This window comes from Chiloscyllium plagiosum, unplaced genomic scaffold (genome assembly GCF_037043375.1).
Source record: "Chiloscyllium plagiosum isolate Xiang-an unplaced genomic scaffold, Cpla_swu_hap1 HiC_scaffold_13, whole genome shotgun sequence".
Taxonomy (NCBI): Eukaryota; Metazoa; Chordata; class Chondrichthyes; order Orectolobiformes; family Hemiscylliidae; genus Chiloscyllium; species Chiloscyllium plagiosum.
The window spans coordinates 32,606,766-32,632,011 of NW_028270151.1; the positions used below are offsets into that span (position 1 = coordinate 32,606,766).

At 39.7% G+C, this 25,246-nt stretch overlaps 1 protein-coding gene across 1 annotated transcript in view; it reads right to left on the reverse strand.

Annotated features, from left to right (window-relative positions):
- Window positions 1-330: 330 nt before the first annotated feature.
- ece2a (endothelin converting enzyme 2a) overlaps window positions 331-25,246 on the reverse strand; it is a 295,107-nt gene continuing 270,191 nt past the window's right edge. The window contains exon 3 of the mRNA XM_043702447.2: window positions 331-2,297. Coding sequence (XP_043558382.1) covers window positions 2,013-2,297 — 285 coding nt within the window. The 3' untranslated portion in view covers window positions 331-2,012. The remainder of the gene's footprint in view (window positions 2,298-25,246) is intronic.

Consider the following 25,246-nt stretch of genomic DNA (forward strand, 5'->3'; position numbering starts at 1 on the left):
AATTTACCAAATTTCTAAAACATCTTTGATAAGGTGGCACGTTAGACAAATTAATAAAGTCAGAGTGTGTAGAGTCAGAGCACAGTTAGCAGAATGTATGGTGGCAGGTGGAAATGAAAGAATAAGGGTAAAGGGTAGCTATTCAGAAGGGAAGGAAGTAGGAACTGAAGTTCCATGAATGATTCCTGGATTACTGTTGTTTATAATTGTGTTCATAATTTTAATTTTGAAATTAAATTTGTGGTAAACATGCCGATGATATTATATTTGTGAGGAATGAAGGAGCAGTCAATACTGAGAAGAATTGCAATAAATTACAAGAAAATGTCATATGTTTTCTACAAGTTTATTAATTGAAAAGTAAATTTCAACATTAGTTAGTTTGAGGTATTACATTTTGGTAAGGAAAAGGAAAGAAGTCACCAATTAGTTTTTAAAAAATATGGACACAGTACAGAAGCAAAAGGATTTGTGAATACAAATCCATTCATCACTATCAATACTAATTCAGGCTAATGAGACTATTTAAAAAAAGCAAATCAAGCACCAGATTTGATTTTTAGAGGGACAGAATCGAGAAGTGGAGAAGTCATGCTTTACTAATACAGCATCCTGGTTAGACCACATTTAGAATACTGTTTACAACCCGAGTCACCATATTTAGAAAAAAGTACATTGTAACACTGGAGAAAGTACAGAAAATAGTTACAAAGATGATACCAAAACAGCAAGATTATAAAAATTGGGACAAGATAAAAATTGTGGGTTTCTTTTCTCTTGAAATCATTTCTTTGATAAGATATTCTTAAAGTTCTATTTGCACAAAGGCAGGTTTGATCAACACCACGATCTTCATTCTCGTAGGGCAAGGAAGCAGGTACTTAATCCATTCCAACCTGAGTGGCGATTGAATCCTGAACTTTTGGCATCAATCTGATCCACATCAGTCACCAGCCAGCTGAGTAAACTAGCCCCTTATAAGGTATAGAGAAAGAGGTTTTTCACTTGTAGGGAAGTGCAGAATTAGAGGCTCATATGTCTGCAGCCTTGCCCTTTTTGGTTTTAGAGGTCACAGGTTTGGAAGCTGCTGTCTAAAGACACTTGGTAAATTGCCACAATGATCTTACAGATGGTGCATACTGTAATGATTGTACGCCAGTCATGTAGAGAGTGAAAGTTTAAAGCGGTGGATAACATGTTAATCGAGATGCAGGACCAAAGATAGCACTCAGTCTCAAAGTACAAAATTCTTCTCCCTTACAGTATACTGTCCTAGTAAATAGGAAGGTAACCTGGTGATGCTAGAACCAAGCAAACAGCTGGTCCTCACAGTAACAAATCCCCCCCCCCCCCACCCTCCCAACAATTGTCAACTTTAACTATTATTTTGTTCGGAGGAAATCTAAAGTATTCTTTACTTTTTTTCAATAAAGTGATGAGAAAAAATATCACTATTTCTGAAAATAGGATGGTGAGTTGGCTGTCAGAGACAAGGTGAAGGAAAATAAATGAGGTAGCAAAAATATAAACAAAGATGAGGAGCTGGGCTGTGAAGTGGGCATTTCTGAGAGGCTGAAGGAAATGGCTGAGAGCCAGCGTAGGCCAAGTGGTTCACACACTTACTGCGATCACTGGTGCACTGTCAACCTCCTCACCTCACTCTGCTATTTGGGGGCCCCAAAGACCTTGAGCAACTACCCAGAATATTTCAAAACTCAGGAAGTGAGGTTTTGATTGTACAGTAAAAGGTCAGTAGGAATAGAGAAGGAGACAGACTCAAGCAGATTCTAACCTGTATTTTATAAACTCATTATTTTTGGCAGATGCTGAGATAGCTGCATTTCCCTATCCATGTTAAGAACCACAGCTTTATGCCATGCCAGATCAGAATTCCTCAACTTAGTTCGTTAAAAAAAAATCCTGTGGCCTTTGCAGCAAATGGGTATTTCCCATTAACTCTACTGGCTTAGATTTTTGTTTGTACACACCCTTTCATGGAATTAATTTGAAAACTAATATTCAATGTTATTGAGGTAGTCTTCATTCTCTGTGAATTGGAGATAAACGGTAGCCTGGGGCTCTGTTCTCTGTGAACATTTATTTTCTAGTTCCTGATCATCAGAAGACAGGTTTTCTCCCTTGGTCATGGTGTAGAAATAAAAATGGAAGTCATTTCCATAGGTTTGGTGTTTGATGGACCACTTATAAACCCTTTTGGCATAAAGCTGCTTCCGAAAATGAGGCTGTGCAAATGTAATGGAGATAAAGCGTCCTCCTTTCCGCAGAATGCGACTGACCTGAAATAAAGAAGGAAACATTTATTCTTCAAAGGACACATTGTCCAATTCTTAGAAAACAATAATTGTGTGACTATTTCTAACACAGGATCTACCACATAACGCTGAAGGGGTTTTCAACCCTTTGCAAACACCAAAGAACAACTACTATTGACAAATACATTAACTCATTATGACCTCCATTGCCATCTGCAATGCCTCTGACTATAAAACAGGGCAATATTATCGCACTATTAGGATGATGGGACAGAACATCATAAGGAAGCATACAGTCTCTGGAAATGAAGTTTGCACGTATCCTTTTCAGTTATAAGGCCAAGACACATATTACAATGTGAGTAGCCCCTGTGGAACTATAGATAGGACTTTGGACTAGGCTTAGCCTGACTTTCACAAAGTTGGGGGACAATTAAAACAAGAAGCCCGGAAAAGGGGTCATGATAGGCCTAGGCCAGACAGAGATTGTAAACAGGGAGACACAGTTCAAATAAGGAACTTTGGTGATGTCTCTCCATGGATTTGGGAGTTACCCTAAAAAGAAGAAATGAGACCAGTATTAGGCATGCTACCATTAGCAGCCTGTGGATGGGAAACTGACCTGAACTAAAGAAGGAAACATCTGCTTTTTCTTCAAACCCAGAAATGCTATCATATACAACTGAATGATTTTCCCACCACCAAATCACCGTGACCACCACCAACTACTAACCACCACCCATAAACATCCATTTATGTACTGTGTCTGCTTTGTAAACAACCTGTTCAGAGATGTCATTACCTTTGTCTGAAGCAGGTGGGAATTAAGCCCTGACCTTTGGGCATCCAGTGCAGAGGGTTGTGGGCAGATCGGAGGACCTCCTCATGGATACACTCCTGGGCCTGACCAGGCTCACTATAAACAGTTCCAGGCAGTGGGCTGCAGAGGGTGTCCTATCTGTTGAATCTCTTCCCCTCTTCTGTGGTTATATTTATGCCTGGGAGAGGAAGCCAGTGGTGTCCATCAACGCTCTCAATGCTTTTAGAGAGAGGTGGGCACTGCGGGGTATACTGTGTTTTATTTCATCCTCCAACTCCATTTTGGTTTAGCCCCTTCCCAATTTCCCTACACCCCATTCCCATCACTTTTGATGCTTTGGGAATATTTAATTGGCGTCACAGGTGGTGGCTAGACATTAAAAAGAACAAAAAAGAGTCATGGTGATTTTTCGGTGTGAAAATCATTCAGTTGTGTGTGATAGCACCTTGTCAAATGTTTTAATAAAATCCATCAACTGTCTGCTGTCATCAATCATCTTTATCACTTCCTCAAAAATTTGTGAGACAGGCCTTTTCCAACTCAAAGTCATGCTGACCATTCCGAATAAGTGCATTCTTTTCCAAATGCGAATAAATCCTGCCCCTCAGAATCTTCTCCAATAATTTCATTACCACTATGTAAAGCTCATCAGCCTATAATTTCTTGGATCACCTTTGTTTCCTTTCTTAAACAAAGGAACAATATTGCCTATCTTCAGTCTTATGGACCTTGTCTGTGGCTAAAGAGGATACAAAGATCTCCATCAAGGCCTCGTCATTCTCCGCCCTTGCATCCCAGAATGGATCCCATTCAGGATCTATCTACTTATCGTTATTCAAGACACGCAACACTTCCTTCTCAATATTGACATGCCTCAGAATATCAACATATCCCTGTCTAACCTTTCCATTATCCATGTCCTTCTCCTTGGTGAATACTGATGCGAAGTACTCATTAAGGATCTCACCCACTTCTTCTAGGTCCATGCACAAATTCTCTCTTTCATCCCTGAGTGGACCTATCCTTTCCCTAGCTATCATTTTGCTCCTTACATACATATAAAATGCTCGAGATCCTCCTTAATCCCACTTGCCAAGGATATTCATGGTCCCTTTTAGTCCTCCTAACTCCTTGTTTAAGTTCTTTCCTTTATATTTCTCCAGTGCTCTGCCTGATTTCAGTTTCCTAAACCTGACATATTTGTTTTTGACTAAACTTTCAATAACTCTCATTGTCCAGGGTTCCCAAATCTCACCATGCTTATCTTTCATCCTCACAGGAACAGGCTGGTCCTGAACCCTGATTAATTGACCTTTAAAAGATTTCCATGTGTCAGATGTGGATTTACACTCAAACATTCTCCATTGCATCCCTCTACCAGAGTCCACTTCCCTGGTTTTTGTTCTGTACTACCAAGTAGCTACTTTTACACAGAATTAGTGAGAAAAAGTTTGGACAGATAAAACACTTATCCAATAGTTAAAAGGACCATTCTCAATTTTGAGTAGCAATCATAAAGTCAAATATAATAATAAAGCATAAAGATCATAGAATAACTGGAAAAGAATCAGTTCCTGATTGAACAAGGATTTGGGTTAACAAAGCTGAAGCGTCCATCAGATCAAGTTAAAAGAATAATCTGTTTTGTGAGATATAGCCTGGAGAAGGTTTAGTAAACGAGATGTAGCAAAACATAGTAAATAGTCCAACATAATTACTTTATGTTTCATTTTCTGTAGACTTATGAATCTAAAGTTTTAGATTATAGCTTTAAAACTTATTTTTATGTTTTGGCATTTTTAGAAGTATGTTCAGAGATAAACTTGCTGTCATGTATTTAACAATGATTAAACTATACTTATTACAACAGGTTCTGTGAAAAGTACTTTAAAATTTTAGGGAGAAGACTATCAAAGTTAATCATTTTAATAACAGCAAACAGTATATTTTGTAACATGGAGAAAAATCTCTTTTATTTAATCAGCCTGTGAGATTTAATTCAATTATATTAATATTCATATATTTATGCTGTTGTCATCAATTCCATTGTTAGTTCTGTGGTTTCTTCTTAAGTGCGGCCTATTCCATTTAAGTGGTTCACATTACGAAAGCTGAAAATTTTCAGCACTTTTTCAATCAGAATGGAAAAACAGAGAGAATGCTTAGTTTAGTGACATAGCTTTTGAAGAATTCATTTAATTGTTATAAACGTCAAAACTAGAGCTACATATTGTATTGTATGACATTATTAAGTGTTACTTTGTCCTCATTATTCAGGGGAACTATTTCACACAGATTTACATAGAACAGGCCCTTTGGCCCACCATGTCTGTGCTGACCATAATGCCATTCGAAATTAATCTCTTTATATCCCTCTGTTCCTGCCTGTTCATGTGTCTGTAAATGTCTCTTAACCTTGCTATCATATTTGCTTCTACCACTTTCCCTGGCAGCACTTTCCGGGCACCTTCTACCTCTGTATGAAAAAATTGACATGCACATCTCCTTTAAACAACCCCCCACCTTACATTAAACTTATGCCTCCTAGTAACATTTCCACCCTGGAAAAAAGACTCTGATTTTTGACCCTATCCAGGCCTCTCATAATTTTATATACTTATGTCAGGTTGCCCCCAGCCTCCAATGCTCAAGCAAAAATAACCCAGGTTTACCCAAGCTCACTTAATAACTAATACACTTCAATCCAGGCAACATCTTGGTGAAACCCTCGTTTGCACCCTCTCCCTAGCCTCCAGATCCTTCCTATAGTGTGTCATCAGAACTCCACACAATTCTCCAAATATAGTGTAACTGAAGTTTATACAGCCGCAACATGATTTGCCAACTTTTATACTCAGTGTCCCAAACAATGAAGGCCAGCATGCCTTACACCTTCTTTATCAACTTATCCACGTGCTGCCACTTTAAGAAAGCTATGGACTTGCACCCCATGATCCCTCTGCATATCAATGCTCCTAAAGCACCTGTTGTTTACTCCATACAAATTAAACTCCATCGGCCATTTTTCTCTGCCACATTTTCTAACTAACCTACTGTGCTCTATCAATTGACAAATTCCTCGCTACCCACAGCTCTATCAATTTTTATGTTATCTGCAAACTACCTAATCAGAACACCTACATTTTCATTCAAATCATTTACGTTAACAAAGAGTTGAGGACCTTGTGAAACATCACTGCTCACATACTCCACTCAGAAAAACATCCCTCCACAACTACCCTTTGTCTATTGTGACCAAGCCACTTTTATATCCAATTTACAACTGTCATACCCTCATCAATCATTGTGACTTCCTCAAAAAACACAATCACATTTGTGAGACAAGACCTTCCCCTACAAAGCCATGCTGACTATCCTAATAAATTCATTCTTTTCTCATGTAAGTAACTCCTGTTCCTTAAAATCTTCTCCAATACTTTGCCTACCCTAACGTAAGGCTCACGACGATTAAAATCAAGATTTGGCATAAAATTATTCTCAATACTGAGACTTGGAGAGTTATAGGATGAGAAAGCAATTTAGGTGGATGTTGGTGGGTGGGGAGATGTCGGTGGGTAAGGGGAAGGATAATTGGAGATGGTGAGTGGGGAGGTGGAGCCACCTAGATGACCAGGATGCAATGGGTGGAATCGTTGTGGCGCTGGCAGGGAAGGTGAAATAGATGAAGAATGGAATAATGGGATGGTTCAGAAAACTCTGTCAAGACAAATAAATGAGCAAGGTCAAAAGGAATTGTACTGAAGTACACTATATCTTGGTTGATTTCACTTTTGTATATCTGCTCTCTACAGTTATTGAATGCTATGGTGATTTCCAGGATCACTCCCTAATGTAAGGCTCACGACGATTAAAATCAAGATTTGATAGGAATTTCAGTTCTTATGATTTTCCATGTATTAGTTGTTTCTTGCACTACATTAGCAGACAGCACTCTGTCCAACCTTCTCTTTTGTGCTTAACAGATAAAATCAGACTCAAATTATATGAATCATATTTTAGGCAATACATAAAGCATAACTTCAAGGTTAACGGGCAAATCCCAGGTACACCAAATAATTTTTTCTTTAATCATTTATTCCTTATCCAGGAGCTAGAGAGTTTCTTGATGCAGACAGATAGCACAAACAGGACAATTCAGTGAATTATTCCTCATCAAGCTATCTCAATCATCTGTGTAATCATCAACAATGACATCAACTGTCACTTACAAAAACCAGCTCATCAATGCTGAGTTTGGGTTTTGCCACTTGATCCAAGCATGAACAAAGAACTAGATTCCAGAGGTGAGATGACTGGGACTGCCCTGGGCATCAATTGTGATTGCATTTGGATGAACGTGACATTAAGAACCTTGAGCAAGAATGTCAATGAGAATCAGGGAATAAAGTCTCCACTGACTGGAGTCATACCTGCCACAAAGATTGATGGTTATGGTTACTGGTGTCAAACATCACAGTTCGAGGTTGTCAGCACTATGTCATAGCCTAACCATCTTCAGCTACTTCATTAATGACCTTCCCTGCATCATAAGGTCATAACGTCAGAAGTGCATCATAAGGTCAGAAGTGCGAATGTTTGTTGATGACTGCATCATGTTCAGTTTCATTTGTAACTTCATAGGTAACAAATTATCAGTCAGTACCAACATGAAGCAAGATCACAATAGTTTTGGGAGGATCAATAAGACTAAGGAGTACATATCAAATGGTAGGACCCTGGAAAGTACAGAGGATCAGAGGTATATTAGCATGTATGTCCATAGGTCCTTGAAGGCAACAGGACATGTAGATAAGATGGTTAAGAAGGCATTTCAGATACTTGCCTTTATTAGTCAAGGCACTGAATATAAGCCAAAAACCGAAAGAATCACGGATGCTGGAAATCACAGAAATTTCTGGAAAAGCTCAGCAGATCTGGTAGCATTTGTGGAGAGAAATCAGCGTAAACTTTTCAGATCAAGGGGCAACGAGGATTCTGAGGAAAGGTCATTGGACCTGAAACTCTAATGCTGATTTCTCTCCACAGATGCTGCCAGATATGTTGAGCTATTCCAGCAATTTCTGTGTTTGTTGTCATTGAATAAAAGAGCCAGGAGGTTATGATGGAGCTTTATTGACCATTTATTAGTTGACAGGTTGAGTACTGTGTGCCGTTTTGGTCACCAAACTATAGGAATGATGTAATTTCACAACAGAGAGTGCAGAAGAGATTCATCAGGACAATGCAGGGCTGGAATGATGCAACTATGAAGAGACGCTAGATGGGCTGGGGCTGTTTTCCTTAGAACAGAAAAGGATACTTGGGCTTCTGATTGAGGTGTTCAAAGTCCTGAAGGTCATAGATAAGGTAGATAGGGAGAAACATTCCCCCAGTAAAGGGGGCAATACAGGGGGCACAGTTTTAAGATACGGTGCAGGAAGTTTAGAGAGGATTTGTGAATTTCTTTCTTTAAACTAGAGGGTTGTGAATACCTAGAACTCACTGCCTAAAAGGTAATAGAGCCAACTCTCAAGACATTTAAGAAGTACTTAGATGGGCACTTGAAATGCCCTAGCAGACAAGGCTACAAGCCAAGTGCTAGAAAATGGGATTAGAATAGATGGATGCTTGATGACTGGCATGGATAGGGTGGGCAGAAGAGACTCTGTGCTCTATGACTCTGAGTAATCAGCATTGACTTTGTGCCAGTAAGTGAAAAGCAACATGCATAAAACACAAACAGGTCAGTCAGTACGTTTCTTTCACGTCCAACTGTACGACTGTTGCTGAATCTTTTACCATCAATACCCTTTATGTATAGGCTAGGTATAGTGACTATAATGAGTGACCGCTTGCTTCCCAAAAGCTTTTCCGTCATTTACAAATTGTATGTCAGGAATGTGATGGAATGCTTTCCACTTGATTAGATGAGAGCAGCTCCAACAGCATGCAAGAAGCTTGACACTATCCAGGTCAAAATAAAAACAGAAATTGCTTGAAAAGCTCAGCAGGTCTGACAGCAGATGTGGCGAGAAATCAGAGTTAACATTTCAGGTCAAGTTATCCTTCCTCAGAATGTAGAACACAGGTCAAAGCACCCTGCTTGATTGGCACCCTACTTACCACCTTAAATATTTACTCTATCATCACTGGTGAGGTGGCTGCTATGTACATCAGTTACAACATGTACCACAGCAACTCATAAAGGGTTGTTCCATACCACCTTCGAAAGCTTTGCTGCTGAGGAAAAAAAAGGCAGCAGATGCAAGGGGACACAAACACTTCAATTTCCCATCCAAATCATATATCATCCTGATTTGGAAATATATTGTTGTTCCTTCATTGTTGCTCATCAAAATCTTGGGATTCCTTCTGTAGTGGCAGCGTGATTGTGACTATCACTCAATCTCTATCTTCTCAATAAATATTGGCATTGCCTGCAATGTTCACATTCCATGAGTTAATAGTAAATAATTTTGTACATAAAATGGACAATTGTGCCTTGAATTTCTGCATGAGTTTTTCATATTTTCTTACCTAACATACACAGAAAGCCAGGGGAACCTCACAGGGACAAAGTAATGGGTTGCTTTGTGCTTGATTCACACAGATCTGCGCCAAGCATACACCGAAGGTTCAGAAGACCTCCCATCTATTAGTGATACTACGTGAAGAACTTTATAAGTGAATACTTATCGGTGATGGTTCAGGAAAGGACCATATAGATGGATATCAATGGTAAGGGTACTTACAAGAAACAAATCCATAAGGACCAATTTGTAATTCTATACACTATATAGAATTATATAGTACACCCTATATCTCTACATTCTATATATCCGTACATTTAGGTGTTAAAAGATATTGAATGCAGTAGTGAAGTATCCTGCAAAGCTGCAGATCTTATGATATATGATTCTCCTGGAATTTTATAATATCTGTTTACTGCATTTCAGGGCTGGTATCATGCTGTGAAATGGGTTGGTCTTGGTTGTCATGATGAGTCATCCGGTTACTGCTGTTGCGTTTATTCACAGCAGTCTAGCACGATCTCACCGCCAATCATACCCTTCCCTCTCGCAGAGGTGACAACTGATTAATGGCTCTCCTTTGAAGCTGAGGATTCTCTGTAATCCCCAGAGTTCCCATGAGCCCACAGTGCTGACAATTACTCTTCTTGAAATCTTTACACTTGACCTCTATCACATTGTAAGAAATGCTGCTAAAGAGCTGAAAAGAGCATGATTTCTATCTGGTAGAAAAGTGGTACTCAATGACATGCCAAATTCGCTGTTGTAGAGTCCTGTTCCAGGACTGCTTGGGATCAAAATACCTGCTGTTGGGAATTAAACCAACATCTGGACTACCTTGTTTCAGCTCACTTCTGGAGGAGCTTTTGAAAACAAAAACTAGTACCTAAAGCTAGCCCTTGCTGAAAAATTATGATCTGTCAACCACCTTGTAAAACAGGAGCTGTTCTGGAACAATCTGCGTCCCTGACACCAATATAGGCAGAAATGCAAATAAATAATATGTAAGTGGTGTAGTTATTTAATTATAAAGATGAACAAATACAAAATGGATTATTTGTCAATTTAATTGGATTAAATTGGCTGAAATGCATTGGGATATTCATTCCTACCATGCAGATAGCAGTGCTTTAGTATCCAAAAAAGCAACATATGCTATGTCAAGAGTGATAGCTTCAAATAGACAGGGATTGCAATGAAACCAATTGACAGGAGAAGAGAATTTTATTGCAGAAGTACATTCTGATGATAGCACTTTCGATGAGATTCCAGCTCAGGAACTGAAACTCTTAAACAAAATGTATGAAATGTGTTCATTGAATTCATTTATTTTTATTATTATCCATATAGCTGCATTTGCATTCACATTCATTTACATTATTTTAAGCTGCAATAACTTATTTATTTTAATTGCAATGTTTGGTATATTTTTGGGTGATAAACTTTGTACTTTTTCCTGATAAAGTCATTGAGATATTTTTTCCATGAATGTTTTATTGTGTGCCATCACAGACACACTGTAACACTTTGATGTGCTGTTTCCTCTATAGCTTTTCTGTAACACTTATCAAATAATGGAAATCAAAGGTGTCACAGACAGAATGTGTTCCTTTTACTGCCTGTGTCTGTAACAGGTGTGTGTTTTCTTACGCTCGGAATGTGGATCCCAAATTAATACTATCAGCAACAAGTTTTTGTGAATTCATAAAGAGAGACATATTCTCATACATACCAAAAATTACACAGCATTTCACTCACTTGTCTCACACAAACTGTCACACACCAGGATCACATATAGACTAATGTAATATACTGTTACGGCTGATAATCATCTAAATGTCTTTTGTGATAAGCCTATAGTTTTCTTAGATCAATGTGATGTTTTAAGGTTGTAGTTTAAAGTGAAATATTTTTCCACAGGCTGTGAAGTTTCTTGTGGTCAAATTTATGAGATTTTTGTATCAGGTGAACTCAAAATTGAAACAAGTTGGGAGAAGTTTTCTGTCTGTTGGATTCTCCCACTTCAAGGTATTACTGTTACTTACTTTGGCTGTTTGATGGCTTGCAACTAATTTGAATGCTCCTGTAAAAACTCTAAACTACAAACAGTCTTTTGCTGAATTTAAGGGCAGAAAAAAGAAAAAAACAGTCTTAATATGTGCCTTCCATAAGTTCAAAACCAAATTTCCAAACAAAACATGGGGAGTACACATGATTATGTATCATGTAATGTTGCTTAATACTGCGAGAGATTGAGACAGTCAACACATTGTGTTTAAATGATCCATTCAATTTTATAATATCCTTTTTCGATTCATTTCAGGAAAGGGCATTGATTCAATCTCAATCTGGAATAAAGCTTTTGTTCCCTCTTGACTGGATGTGGTTTTAATTCTCAAAAGAAGTCAGGTGACCCATAGGAGCTATTCTTTCAGGCCTTTTATATTAACTTTTAAAATATAAAACTTGGTTTGCGGCTCAATGTGACTCTAACTTCAGCTTTTAAAAACTGCAGCTCATAAACAAGTTAAATCAAGCCAACTTCACATGAGATGCAAATGCAGAAAACCATTCTTCAAATTACAATTAAAATATCAATAAACCCATGAGTTAAGCACAGGCTATTTGGCCCCTTGAGCCTGCTCTGCCATTTAATAAGGTTATGGCTGATCTGATTGGATCCTCCATCCCACATTCTAGTCTATCCTTGCTAACTTTTTGCCACCTTAATCTGTTCAGCTCTGCTTTAAAAGAGACATGTTGCCATGGCATTTTGAAGAAGAGTTCTAAAGACTCAGGTCCCTCTGACAGTAAACAAAAGTCATCTCATTTTTAAATAGTGACCTCTTGCTGTAGATTCTCTCACAAAAGGAAACATCCCTTTCATCCTGTGAAGACCCCTCATGACGTTGCGTGCTTCAATCAAATCACCGTCTACTCTTCTGAAGTCCAGTGGATACAACCCTACCTTGTCTAACCTTTCCTTGTAAAATAAATATCCATTTCAGGTATTAGTCTATATAAACCCTTGAACTGCTTCCAATGTGGTTGCCCCCTTCCTTAAATAATAGACCAATACTTGGCGATGCTGGAGTTGGACTGGGGTTTGTAAAGTTAAAAATCACACAACACCAGGTTATAGTCCAACAGGTTTAATTGGAAGCACTAGCTTTTGGAGTGCTGCTTCTTCATTAGGTGGCTGTTGTCAACCACCTGATGAAGGAGCGACGCTCCAAAAGCTAGTGCTTCCAATTAAACCTGTTGGACAATAACCTGGTGTTGTGCAATACATTCCTGGTTGACTTCCATTCTCTCCATTATACTTTACACAGTACTGCAGATATGGTATTATCAGTGTCCAGCATAATCTACCTACTTTTGTACTCAATTCTCCTCAAAATGTACAATAATATTCTATTAACATTACTAATCACTTGCTGCATATTCATACTGGCCTTTTGATATTCATTGACTAGGACACTTACATTCCTCTGCAGCTGAGTGTTGCAATTTTGCACCATGTAGATAATATTCTTATTTTCTATTCTTCCTGTCAAATTGGACAATTACATACTTATCAACATTTGGCAAGTTTTTTGCCACTCACATAACTGATCTTTATCCCTTTGTCGTCTCCTTATGCCCTTTTCAACGCTTAGTTTTCTTGCTGTCTTTGCGTCACCAGCAACAAATATTTGGTCCCTTCACTCAAGTCATTTATATAAATTGCAAGCCCCAGCACTGATCTCTGTGACACGCCACTCTTTGCATCTTGCAAACCAAAAATAAACATTTATGCCTACAGTCTTGTTAGCTCGCAAACCTTCTATCTATGGCAGTGTATAACATTCCCTATGAGGTTCTATTTTCTGCAATACCTTCAATTTTGTACCTCATTAATTCTATCCCCTGTATTTACGTCTCTTTTGGACAAATCCCAAACAATTGTACAATGCATCAAAAAACATTCCTATTTCACAATTTCTCCCAAATGTCAATCAAAGCCACATTTCTGATTTGCAATCTGACCAGTAAGTGACTACCACTTCATTTGAAGAATCCACAGCAATCACCTGCTCAAGGCACAAAGCTTGGCATAAATCTGATTGCACACTTCTTGTCAATGCATTAAAAACAATATGCGCACAAGAAAGAAAAATATGTAATTTACAGAACCTACCGAGTGCAAAATTGCATGAGCTCCTATCTGTGCATTCAGCTGCCCTTATTCAATTCTGAATGAATGCATTTCATATAAAATAAACAAACACCAGCAATGGAACCCGTACCTATGCTCATAAAGGCAAATTCTTGTGTTTGTTGTGTATGTCTGACAGCCAGTGTCCAGTGCATCAGCAAGGAGCGTAACCAGAATCTGCAAGCAACTCAACTGCATTTTTATCTTTCTAAGATAGTGAGTCAAGCCATTTAACTGGAAGAATTTGTACCCCGTTGATAATGCCATCAAAAATCTGAGCATTGCTACCCATTCACACATAGTCTCGTTAATGGCTGGCTAGTATAGAGCTATTCTCAGCTAAACCCTATTCAACTACAGAGGAACATATTACAAATTTGCAGGAATTTTTTAATTACAGATAGCTCGATGGGTTTGACGGTGGGGACTCGTACAAGCATGTAAAAACTGAAAAAGGCACATTAAGCTTTAACAGACTACGACATGCATATGAATTAGAGTGAAAGGCACAGCAGAAGGAAGCTATGAATTATGGATAAGCCATCATTATTTAGTAGCAGGTACAGTGGGAAGTTGCTTTAGTTGAGGGCAGAATAATTGACATCAGAGGCTTCTGTCTTCTTCTCTTGCTACTAAATAGTTGCTGGGAATCTGCCAAGTCTCAGCACTGCTGGGACATCAACTGTAGGTTTTCAAAGTGGTTTGATCTCTGCGCTTTTAATCTTGCAGAGCTTCATTATCCTGAAGACTGACTAGAGGAATATGAAGAAATAAAAGACATAGTGTCCCAGTATGTCCCAATGGTTGCTCCCTCTCAGAAATACTGCCCATGTTTTGGACCTTCACCTGTTTGAATTTTCTTGTATTTACTAAGCTGGACTTTTATATAGGTTCTAAATTAAATTTATTTTCAATTAATACAGCTAATTCGACCTGTGCCTGTATATCAAAACAAAAAAATGTTTCAATGAAAGTCCTTACTAAGCAAACGTTGCACAGAACCGGTTGAGATGGGAAGGGGAAGATCCCACAAAACGCCCTCAGCCTCACTGTGGGAGATCATTGAATTTCTTGGGATGGACCGAACCTTCTTGATAATTTATCTAACCTCAACCTGCAAGGGTTATCGTTACTTAATTCCAACTTGTAAATATTGTGAGTTATCAGAAAGCACTTAATCTGGATACTCATTTCAAATGGTATGTGTATAAAGACAGAACTATCTAGTTGGTTAACGTTTAACATACTGCAGTATGTGAAAGACAGGTTTAATGAAATGAGACTTTATTTTTGCAGTTATAAAACCAGCTGTTAACAACATAAACATATTAACATTAACAACATATTATTGGGGCGGCACGGTGGCTCAGTGGTTAGTATTGCTGCCTCACAGTGCCAGGGACCCAGGTTTGATTCCAGCCTCAGGCGATTGTCCGTGTGGAGTTTGCACATTCTCCCTATGTCTGCATGGGTTTCCTCCAGGTGCACTGGTTTCCTCCTACAATCTAAAGATGTGCAGGTTAGTTGAATTGGCAGTGTTAAATTGCCCATAGTGTTCAGGGATGTGTAGGTTAGGTGCATTCGTCAGGGGCAAATGTAGAGTGATAGGGTAGGGCAATGAATCTAGGTGAAATACTCTTTGGAGAGTCAATGTGGACTTGTTAGGCTGAACAGCCTGTTTCCACACTGTAGGAATTCTATGATAATCTTATCCCAGTATTTAAAATATGAATTTTCATCAATTTGTGAAAACAAACATTGAACCTCTCAGAGCTTTATTACTAATTATACAAATTCTTTCCCTGTGTAAGGCCACATTGAAAGCTTTTGAAGTATTAGTGCAGGCCAGAAAACCTACTGGAGCTCTGTACAGATGCAGCATCAATTTGAGAATCCTTTACAGTAATCTCGCTTCCCATCTCCCGATCTGTAATATAACAATTCCTTCAAATGTTGCATTTTGCTCTCATGCACTTTTTAAAAATTTGCAATAATACATTAAAGGAAACATGTATTATTTTAAATCATTCACTTGCTCTCACAGCAATGTGTAAAAATATTTTTGTTTAGAAGTGAGCAGAACTGACATCAAAAAGAAATGATTTCCAGAAGTTATTCAGCTTATTTCAAATAATGCGATTGCTGAAGCATGCTGTGTTAATGACTGGATTGCTAGTGAATTTAATTCAGTTTCCTGCATTATGGACTCACCAAATCCCTACGAAGCAAATGTGCTTAATATGTCATCTGCTATTTAAAGAAAAAATTGAATAAAAAAACAGATTATTCAGAATAGCACACATGGATATTAAAACATAATTTCTTCATAATTTAATTTCTCCACATTCAAACTTTACTCTCAATCATTGCAGATATTTTTTCTCAGGCTGCCTTTCTATTATTTAAATTTTTCAGGTGAAAATTGTCACAACTGGAAATAATCCCGATCCTTAGCCTGACATATATTACTATGATTTTTCAAAATGTTCTACTATTACAGATATCTTCATAATAATTTATCATACTTTGCTGTGAAAATTTACACTTTTATACATCGCATACTATAGAAAACATCTTGCGATGTTCAAAGGATTTTGGGAAAAATCCATAATAACCAAGCAAACACCAAATCTTCCAGAAGTTCTCAATGTGAGCTAACTGGCAGGCTAATTAGGCAATCATGATTAACACCATTACCAGTACACAGCCAGTCATTATGTTAGAAACGGATCATCACAAATCCATCTAAATATTTGTTGTTACAGAGGTTTCCTTTTGTAGGGCTGGTATTATCTGCCTTTTAAACAATAATATTTCTGTGCACAGTTCAGGCTGTAATGTTGATATTATTATGCATGCTTTGGTACAGATGGCAGTCATCTTGGTACTACAGCCCTCCCTTGTTAATATTGTTTCTGAAGGAATGATCACTGGCTACCTCTTAAACTGTCCAAAATTATTTAGATATAAGCCTAGATAAGAAACAACCGGGAAAAAGAAAATGGAAACTATTCCAAAGTACATCTGTTGCTTATTTTGCTTCTGCCCTTTGTACCCCATTGTGCGATTTGTATCCCATTAAGGTGGGTGCATGTTACAGGAGCTCATTGGCAGCATGGAATGGGAGAATTTAATGAAAATATTAAAATTTCTCCCCATGGTCTTGATGTATAGCAAATCCTAGGACCTAGATATTAAGCTGCCTTTGGGAGTGAGTTCAGGTGTGAATACATACTAAAATCACACACCTGGAAGGAGTCACTAGATCCCAAAATGCCTATCCAATGTGAAAAATCACACAACACCAGGTCATAGTCCAACAGGTTTAATTGGAAGCACTAGCTTTCGGAGCACTGCTCCTTCATCAGGTGGTTAGCGCTCCGAAAGCTAGTGCTTCCAATTAAACCTGTTGGGACTATAACTTGGTGTTGTGTGATTTTCAATTTTATACACCCCAGTCTAACACCAGCATCTCCAAATTATGCAATTTGATGCACCTTCCAAATGAAAGGTGGGAACGAGGAAGCCGGAAACTGGAAATCCACAAATTTTTTACTCTCTCTCCACAGAAAGAGCGGGAGCAGCAGAGGAAGTGACGGCAAGCAGAGGGGCAGCCGGGAAGGAAAAGTGAGTATATAAGTCAGGAAGGCGGCTAAACCCGAGATTCTACACCTGTAGTATCTCCCACCCACCCTCCTCCTCTAACCTTCTTAACTACTCTGCTTTTTCTTTTAAGGTAAGGATTTTTATTTCTTTACCAGGGACTAGTTAAAAATTTACTTCGTTTTTTTTGTGTGTGTATACATCAAGTCCTTATTTAGGGTAAAAAAAACTATAGCAGAGAGGTATCAGAAGGTATTCTAACTCATACTTGTACAAAGTAAGTAATTAACTAACTAAGCAGAGATGGCTGGGCAGGTGATGTGCTATTGCTGTATGATGTGGGAGCTGGCTGATCCCATTGTGAACGGCAGTGACCACATCTGCAGCAAGTGTTGGTTGCTGGAAGAACTCCGGATCAGAGTTGATGATCTGGAATCTGAGCTTCAAACACTGCGGCACATCCGGGAGGGGGAGAGTTACCTGGGTGCTTTGTTTCAGGAGGCAGTCACACCTGGGAGATTAAGTAATTCACATTCAGCTAGTGATCAGGCACAAAAGAGTGTGACTGTAAGTGAGGCAGGTAGGGGGAACCGGAGTTCAGGAGTGGAGGAGCCTCAGCCCTTGACCTTGTCCAACAGGTACGAGATTCTTGCTCCCTGTTCGGATGAGGAAAAGGGCTCTGGACAGGATGAGCCAACTGACCATGGCACCATGGTGCAGAAGGCCATTCAAGAGGGGGGAGCTAATAGACAAGTAGTGGTTATAGGGGATTCTATAATTAGGGGGACAGATAGTATCCTTTGCAAGCCGGATCGGGAGTCTCGCATGGTGTGTTGCCTGCCCGGTGCCAGGGTGCGAGACATCTCCGACCGGCTTGAAAGGATATTGGAGCGGGAGGGGGAGGATCCAGTTGTTGTGGTCCACGTTGGTACCAACAACATAGGCAAGACTAGGGTGGAGGACCTGTTTGGACATTATGAAGCACTAGGCAGGAAATTGAAGCACAGGTCCTCAAGGGTCATAATCTCCGGATTACTGCCCGAGCCACGTGCCAATTGGCATAGGGACAAGAAAATTAGGCAAGTAAACACGTGGCTAAGGGATTGGTGTGGGAAAGAGGGATTCCACTTCATGGGGCATTGGCATCAGTTTTGGAACAGGGGGGATCTGTACCGTTGGGACGGTCTCCACCTGAACCGATCAGGTACCAATGTTCTAGCGAAGAGGATAAATAGGGTGGTCAGTAGGACTTTAAACTTCTGAGTTGGGGGGAAGGGAAAGTGAAAGCGACAGGGAGTATGGAGGTAAATGGCAAGATAAGCAGCAGGATAGCATGTTTCCAGGCGGATTTAAAATTGAGGCAGACTGAGAATACAGTAAAAAGCAAGGATAACTTAGGACATATGACTTCCAACATCTCTAATGATAAGGAAGTTAGCATTAAGGCACTTTACCTGAATGTTCGTAGCATTCATAACAAAGCCGATGAACTAATGGCACAGATAATAGTGAATGATTATGATGTAGTAGGCATCACAGAGACTTGGTTACAGGGGGGTCAGGACTGGCAGTTAAACCTCCATGGTTTTTCAACTTATCGAAAAGACAGAGAGGTGGGCAGAGGGGGTGGGGTTGCCTTGTTAGTTAAGAACAAAATTAAATCTATGGTATTGAATGACATAGCGTCGGATGATGTGGAGTCTGTGTGGGTGGAATTGAGGAACCACAAAGGCAAAAAAAACATAATTGGAGTTGTGTATAGACCTCCTAACAGTGGTCAGGACCAGGGACGCAACATGTACCGGGAAATAGAGAAGGCATGTCAGAAAGGCAAGGTTACATTGATCATGGGAGACTTCAATATGCAGGTGGACTGGGTAAATAATGTTGCTAGTGGATCTAAAGAAAGGGAATTCATGGAATGCTTACAGGATGGCTTTTGGGAACAGCTTGTCATAGAGCCCACAAGAGAGCAGGCTATTCTGGACCTAGTGCTTTGCAATGAACCAGACTCTATAAAAGATCTTAAAGTAAGGGAACCCTTAGGAAGTAGCGACCATAATATGGTAGAGTTCAGTCTGGAGTTTGAAAGGGAGAAGGCAAAATCGGATGTAAAGATGTTACAGTTGAATAAAGGTAATTATGAGGGCATGAGAGAGGAACTGACTAAAATAGACTGGAAGCAGAGGCTAACCGGGAAGACAGTAGAGCAAAAATGGCAGGAGTTTGTAGGTATAATTGAGGACACTGTACAGAGGTTCATTCGCAAGAAAAGAAAGATTAACCGGGGAGGGATTAGACGACCTTGGCTGACAAAGGAAGTCAGGAAATGTATTAAAGAAAAAGAGAGATCCTATAAAGTTGCTAAGAACAGTGGGAAATCAGAAGATTGGGAAGGATACAAAAGCAAACAGAGGATAACAAAGAGTGTAATAAGAAATGAGAGGATCAAATATGAAGGTAGGCTAGCCAGTAATATTAGAAATAATAGTAAAAGTTTCTTTCAGTACATAAGAAACAAACGACAGGCAAAAGTAGACATTGGGCCACTTCAAACTGATGCAGGAAGCCTAGTGATGGGAGATAAGGAAATAGCAGGAGAACTTAACAAGTACTTTGCGTCAGTTTTCACAGTGGAAGACATGAGTAATATCCCAAAAATTAAAGGGTGTCATGGGGCTGAGTTGAGTATGGTTGCCATTACGAAAGAGATAGTGCTAGAAAAGTTAAAAAGTCTTAAAATTGATAAATCTCCTGGCCCCGATGGGATACACCCTAGAGTTCTGAGAGAGGTGGCTGAGGAAATAGCAGAGGCATTGGTTGAGATCTTTCAAGAGTCACTGGAGTCAGGAAAGGTCCCGGATGATTGGAAGATGGCTGTTGTAACCCCCTTGTTCAAGAAAGGATCAAGGCAAAAGATGGAAAATTATAGGCCAATCAGTTTAACCTCGGTTGTTGGTAAAATTCTAGAATCCATCATTAAGGATGAGGTTTCTAAATTCTTGGAAGAGCAGAGTCTGATTAGAACAAGTCAACATGGATTTAGTAAAGGGAGGTCATGCCTGACAAACCTGTTGGAATTTTTTGAAGAGGTAACAAGTAGGTTAGACCAGGGAAACCCAGTGGATGTGGTCTATCTAGACTTTCAAAAGGCCTTTGATAAGGTGCCACACGGGAGGCTGCTGAGCAAGGTGAGGGCCCATGGTGTTCGAGGTAAGCTGCTGGGATGGATTGAGGATTGGCTGTCTGACAGAAGGCAGAGAGTTGGGATAAAAGGTTCTTTTTCAGAATGGCAGCCGGTGACGAGCGGTGTCCCGCAGGGTTCGGTGCTGGGGCCACACCTGTTCGCATTATATATTAATGATTTGGATGAGGGAACCGGGGGCATTCTAGTGAAGTTTGCCGATGATACGAAGTTAGGTGGACAGGCAGGTAGTACTGAGGAAGTGGGGAGGCTACAGAAGGATCTAGACAGGTTGGGAGAGTGGTCCAGGAAATGGCTGATGGAATTTAACGTGAGCAAGTGCGAGGTCTTGCACTTTGGCAAAAAGAATAAAAGCATAGACTACTTTCTAAATGGTGAGAAAATTAATAAAGCCAAAGCACAAAGGGATCTGGGAGTGCTAGTCGAGGATTCTCTAAAGGTAAACACGCAGGTTGAGTCTGTGATTAAGAAAGCGAATGCAATGTTGTCTCTTATCTAAAGAGGGTTGGAATATAAAAGCAGAGATGTACTACTAAGACTTTATAAAGCTCTGGTTAGGCCCCATTTGGAGTACTGTGTCCAGTTTTGGTCCCCACACCTCAGGAAGGACATACTGACACTGGAACGTGTCCAGCGGAGATTCACACGGATGATCCCTGGAATGACAGGTCTAACATATGAGGAACGGCTGAGGATACTGGGATTGTATTCGTTGGAGTTTAGAAGATTAAGGGGAGACTTAATAGAGACGTACAAAATAATACATGGCTTGGAAAAGGTGGATGCTAGGAAATTGTTTCCGTTAGACGAGGAGACTAGGACCCGTGGACACAGCCTTAGAATTAGAGGGGGTCATTTCAGAACAGAAATGCGGAGACATTTCTTCAGCCAGAGAGTGGTGGGCCTGTGGAATTCATTGCCACAGAGTGCAGTGGAAGCCGGGACGCTAAATGTCTTCAAGGCCGAGATTGATAGATTCTTGTTGTCTAGAGGAATTAAGGGCTACGGGGAGAACGCTGGTAAGTGGAGCTGAAATGCGCATCAGCCATGATTGAATGGCGGAGTGGACTCGATGGGCCGAATGGCCTTACTTCCACTCCTATGTCTTATGGTCTTATGGTCTTATAACTAGCTGTGGAACACATTAGAAGGCTTTTCACCAGCAGTTTTCAGTCAGCAAGTTTGTGGAAGCAAAGTGTCTGGGACCCCTCAGGTTGCAAATGCCTTGAACACAACAGGAAGCCAGGAACACAAATGGATGCACTGGATCAGCAGGTTCAGGAAGCAGAGAATTACGCTCAGTTGCTCAGCCAATGGCACAAAGCTACAAACACTGTGACGAAGAGTGCTGCACTTGAGAGTCCTCGGTGCTAGGCCATTGAAAGAAGACATGATGTTGCTGATACCATTTGGTCAACAGAGGCTGACAGAAGAAGCCATTGGTGAATGTACAAACACGTACAGACCCAGAGTTCTAATTGCTCCTCATATAACAAGTCCTTCATCCCCTCCAAGGCCAGCACATCCATCCTTAGCCACAGGGCTGCTAAAACCGCTCACAATATTCCAAATGTGGTCTGACCAGAGCCTTACACAGCCTCGCAGTATATCTCTGCTCTTCTATTCCCCCATCAGAAAGAATAGTTGACCAACAAATACATACATTTGGATAATTCCATTGAATCTTAGCTACAGACCAGAGGGATTTGGGAGTCCACGAATCATAAGAAGTTCAAGAATCCAAGTTCAATGGGTTATCAGGAAGGTAAATGGAGGTTTTCATTGGCTTTTATTTCAAAGTGAATAATGTGTAAAAGTAGGGAGATTTTTCTAAAGCTATACAAGCCACTAGTCAGATCACAGCTGGAATACTGTGATCAGCTTTGGGATCCTCACCAAGGAAAGGATCTACTGGCATTTGAGACAGTCCAGAGAAGGTTCACTAGGGTGATACCAGGAAAAACTATCTTATGAGGAGAGTCGTAGAGTCATAGAGATGTACAGCAGGGAAACAGACCCTTTGGTCCAACCAGTCCATGCCACCCATTCCAATCTAATCCCACCTACCAGCACCCGGCCCATAACCCTCCAAACCTTTCCTATTCATATTCCCATCCAGATGCCTTTTAAATGTTGCAATCGTACTAGCTTCCACCATTTGGGCCTTTTCATTGGAATACAGATGAATGAGAGGCAACTTTATTGAAACAAGATTCTAAGAGGGCTTGACAGGGTAGATGTGGGAAATTTTCTCTTGTTGAAGCAGTTTTTACTTATGGGAAAGTTTAGGTCGGGAGGGCATAATCTCAGAATAAGGAGTCGCACATTTAAGACAGAGATAAGGAGGAATTTCTTCTTTCAGAAGATAGTAAATATGTGGGATTTGTTATCAAAAAGGTATGTTAAGGCTAGCATATTATGTATGTTCAGGGCTAAGGTAGATTTTTAATTGGTAAGGGAAAAGGCAGGAAAGTGGAGTTTAGGATTATCAGATCAGTCATGATTGTACTGAATGGTGGAGCAGACGTGTGCCATATGGTCTTGAAATTCGAAGGTATTACCATCGCTGAATCTCCCACTATCAAAATCATGAGGGTTACCACTGAACAGAAAGTGAACTACAGTAAACATATAAATACTGAGGCTTTACGAGGAGTTCAGAGGCTAGGAATTCTACAGCAAAAAGTTCACCCCCATCTCCCCCAAAGTCTGTCCATCATCCACAAGGCACGAGTCAGAATTGCGATGAAATACTCTCCAAGGGAGGTGTTGGACTAGTGGCATTGTCTATCATCCAGATGATGGTATTTGGGTTTAATAAAAATTTGGAATGAAGAGTCTAAAAATGACCATGAATCTGTTGTCAATTGCTGGAGAAAAACCCATCTGGTTCACTGATGTCCTTTAGGGAAGGAACCTGGTCTGGACTACATGTGACTCTATAGCCTTGGGAAAACATTCTTCTAGTAACCACCCTATATGCCTTTTAAGAATTCTGTAAGTTTCCTCCTCTGCACTCCCTCTATGTGAAGGGACCAAAAACTGCACACAATAATTTTGTTCTGTAGATCGTTTTAATCAAACTGTTAAGATACATTGTGATCTATAGGTGTAGGCGGTTGGACTTGAATCTGGGCCTTCTGTGCAGATGTAAGAACACAGCCACTGTGCCACAAATATCTCCATTTTTGCTCTGTGTACTGGCTCTTGAAATATCAGATTTGCAGCCAGAGATGTTTGCCTCTATTTATGCAAATAAGACTTTATTGAAATATGCTTCAAAACAACAGAGGATTTACTTCCTGGAAACTGCCAACAAATGAGCTATGTACACCATCCATAGTAAGAGCAGTTAAATTCTTATTTATCTCAGTTACAGAAAAACAATGACGACAGCACTTTCAATATCGATCTAGACTACAGTCAGTTTTCTAACTAAGTTGTTTCAAATCAGTTGGTGTGGCCTTTTTTAAAAATGTGGATTGTTGCAATGGCTTACTTTGTGTTTGGGAGGGAAAAGAGAGAGAAAAAAAGTAGGAGACAGGCTTTTCTACTGTAAAGCTGAGAGTTCAATCCATTGAGCAGTTGATCAATGTTAAAATGCTCTTGATAGGTGAGCATCAGCTATTCAAATTAGTTACGTTCCTGGCTGTATGAATGAAATGCAAAATCTGCTCTGCTGACGTTGGCCTAAAATTTTGAGATCAAACTTAAAGGCTCTGTCTCTGCACATTTAGTCCTACAAACTATTTTGTAACCACCTGATTCCACGCTGCTGCATTATTATTAAGAAAAAAAATGCTGAATTTAATATTGTAGAAATGTTAAACTTTAAGAAATACAGTTCAGACAATACAATTAAAATCTAAACCATTCCTAAGGACAAAATAGATAAATAACACAAAGTCAATAATGCACTTGAAGGACTAAATCACAAATTGATACACTCAGCCATGTTATAATAGGGAAATGCTTAGGAATAGTGACAGGTTCAATCCTGTACCCTAGGTACATACTATACAGAGGAAGAGCAGAATCAATGATGACAGAAGGTTGGACTGGCTTCAGATGACCCTGCAACAAATAGCTATTCTGTTAAAAAAATGACTCACTTCTTGACTCACCAAAGCCTCTATAACCTTCAAGGTACAAGTCAAGTGAGTGATGAAGTGCAGTACTTCTCATTTGCATGAATGGTGACATGACACATACTATTAGCAGACAGTGACTGGAATCTATTTACTGATATATTGCGTTGACTTTGTTGAGACCTCATCTTTAGGGTCTCTAAACCTTCAGCCTCTAACATCAAAATGGAAGCATGTGCATCAAAATACCAACACTTCCAAGACACACACTGCACTGATATGGACAAGCATTACTGTCCTTTCTTGTCACTACATCAAAATTGGGGCACTGCTGAACAAACTGCATTGTGGAAGCATCTTCAAGCAGACGGCCCATCACCACCTGCGTAAAGACATCCAGTGAAGGATAATAAGTGTCAGCCTTGCCGGTGAGGCTTCCTGATTAAGAAAAAAATATATAATGCATCTGCTTTATACCAATAAGAAGTTTTTTTATCATGTGACGCTGATGCTTCATAGTCTGATACAT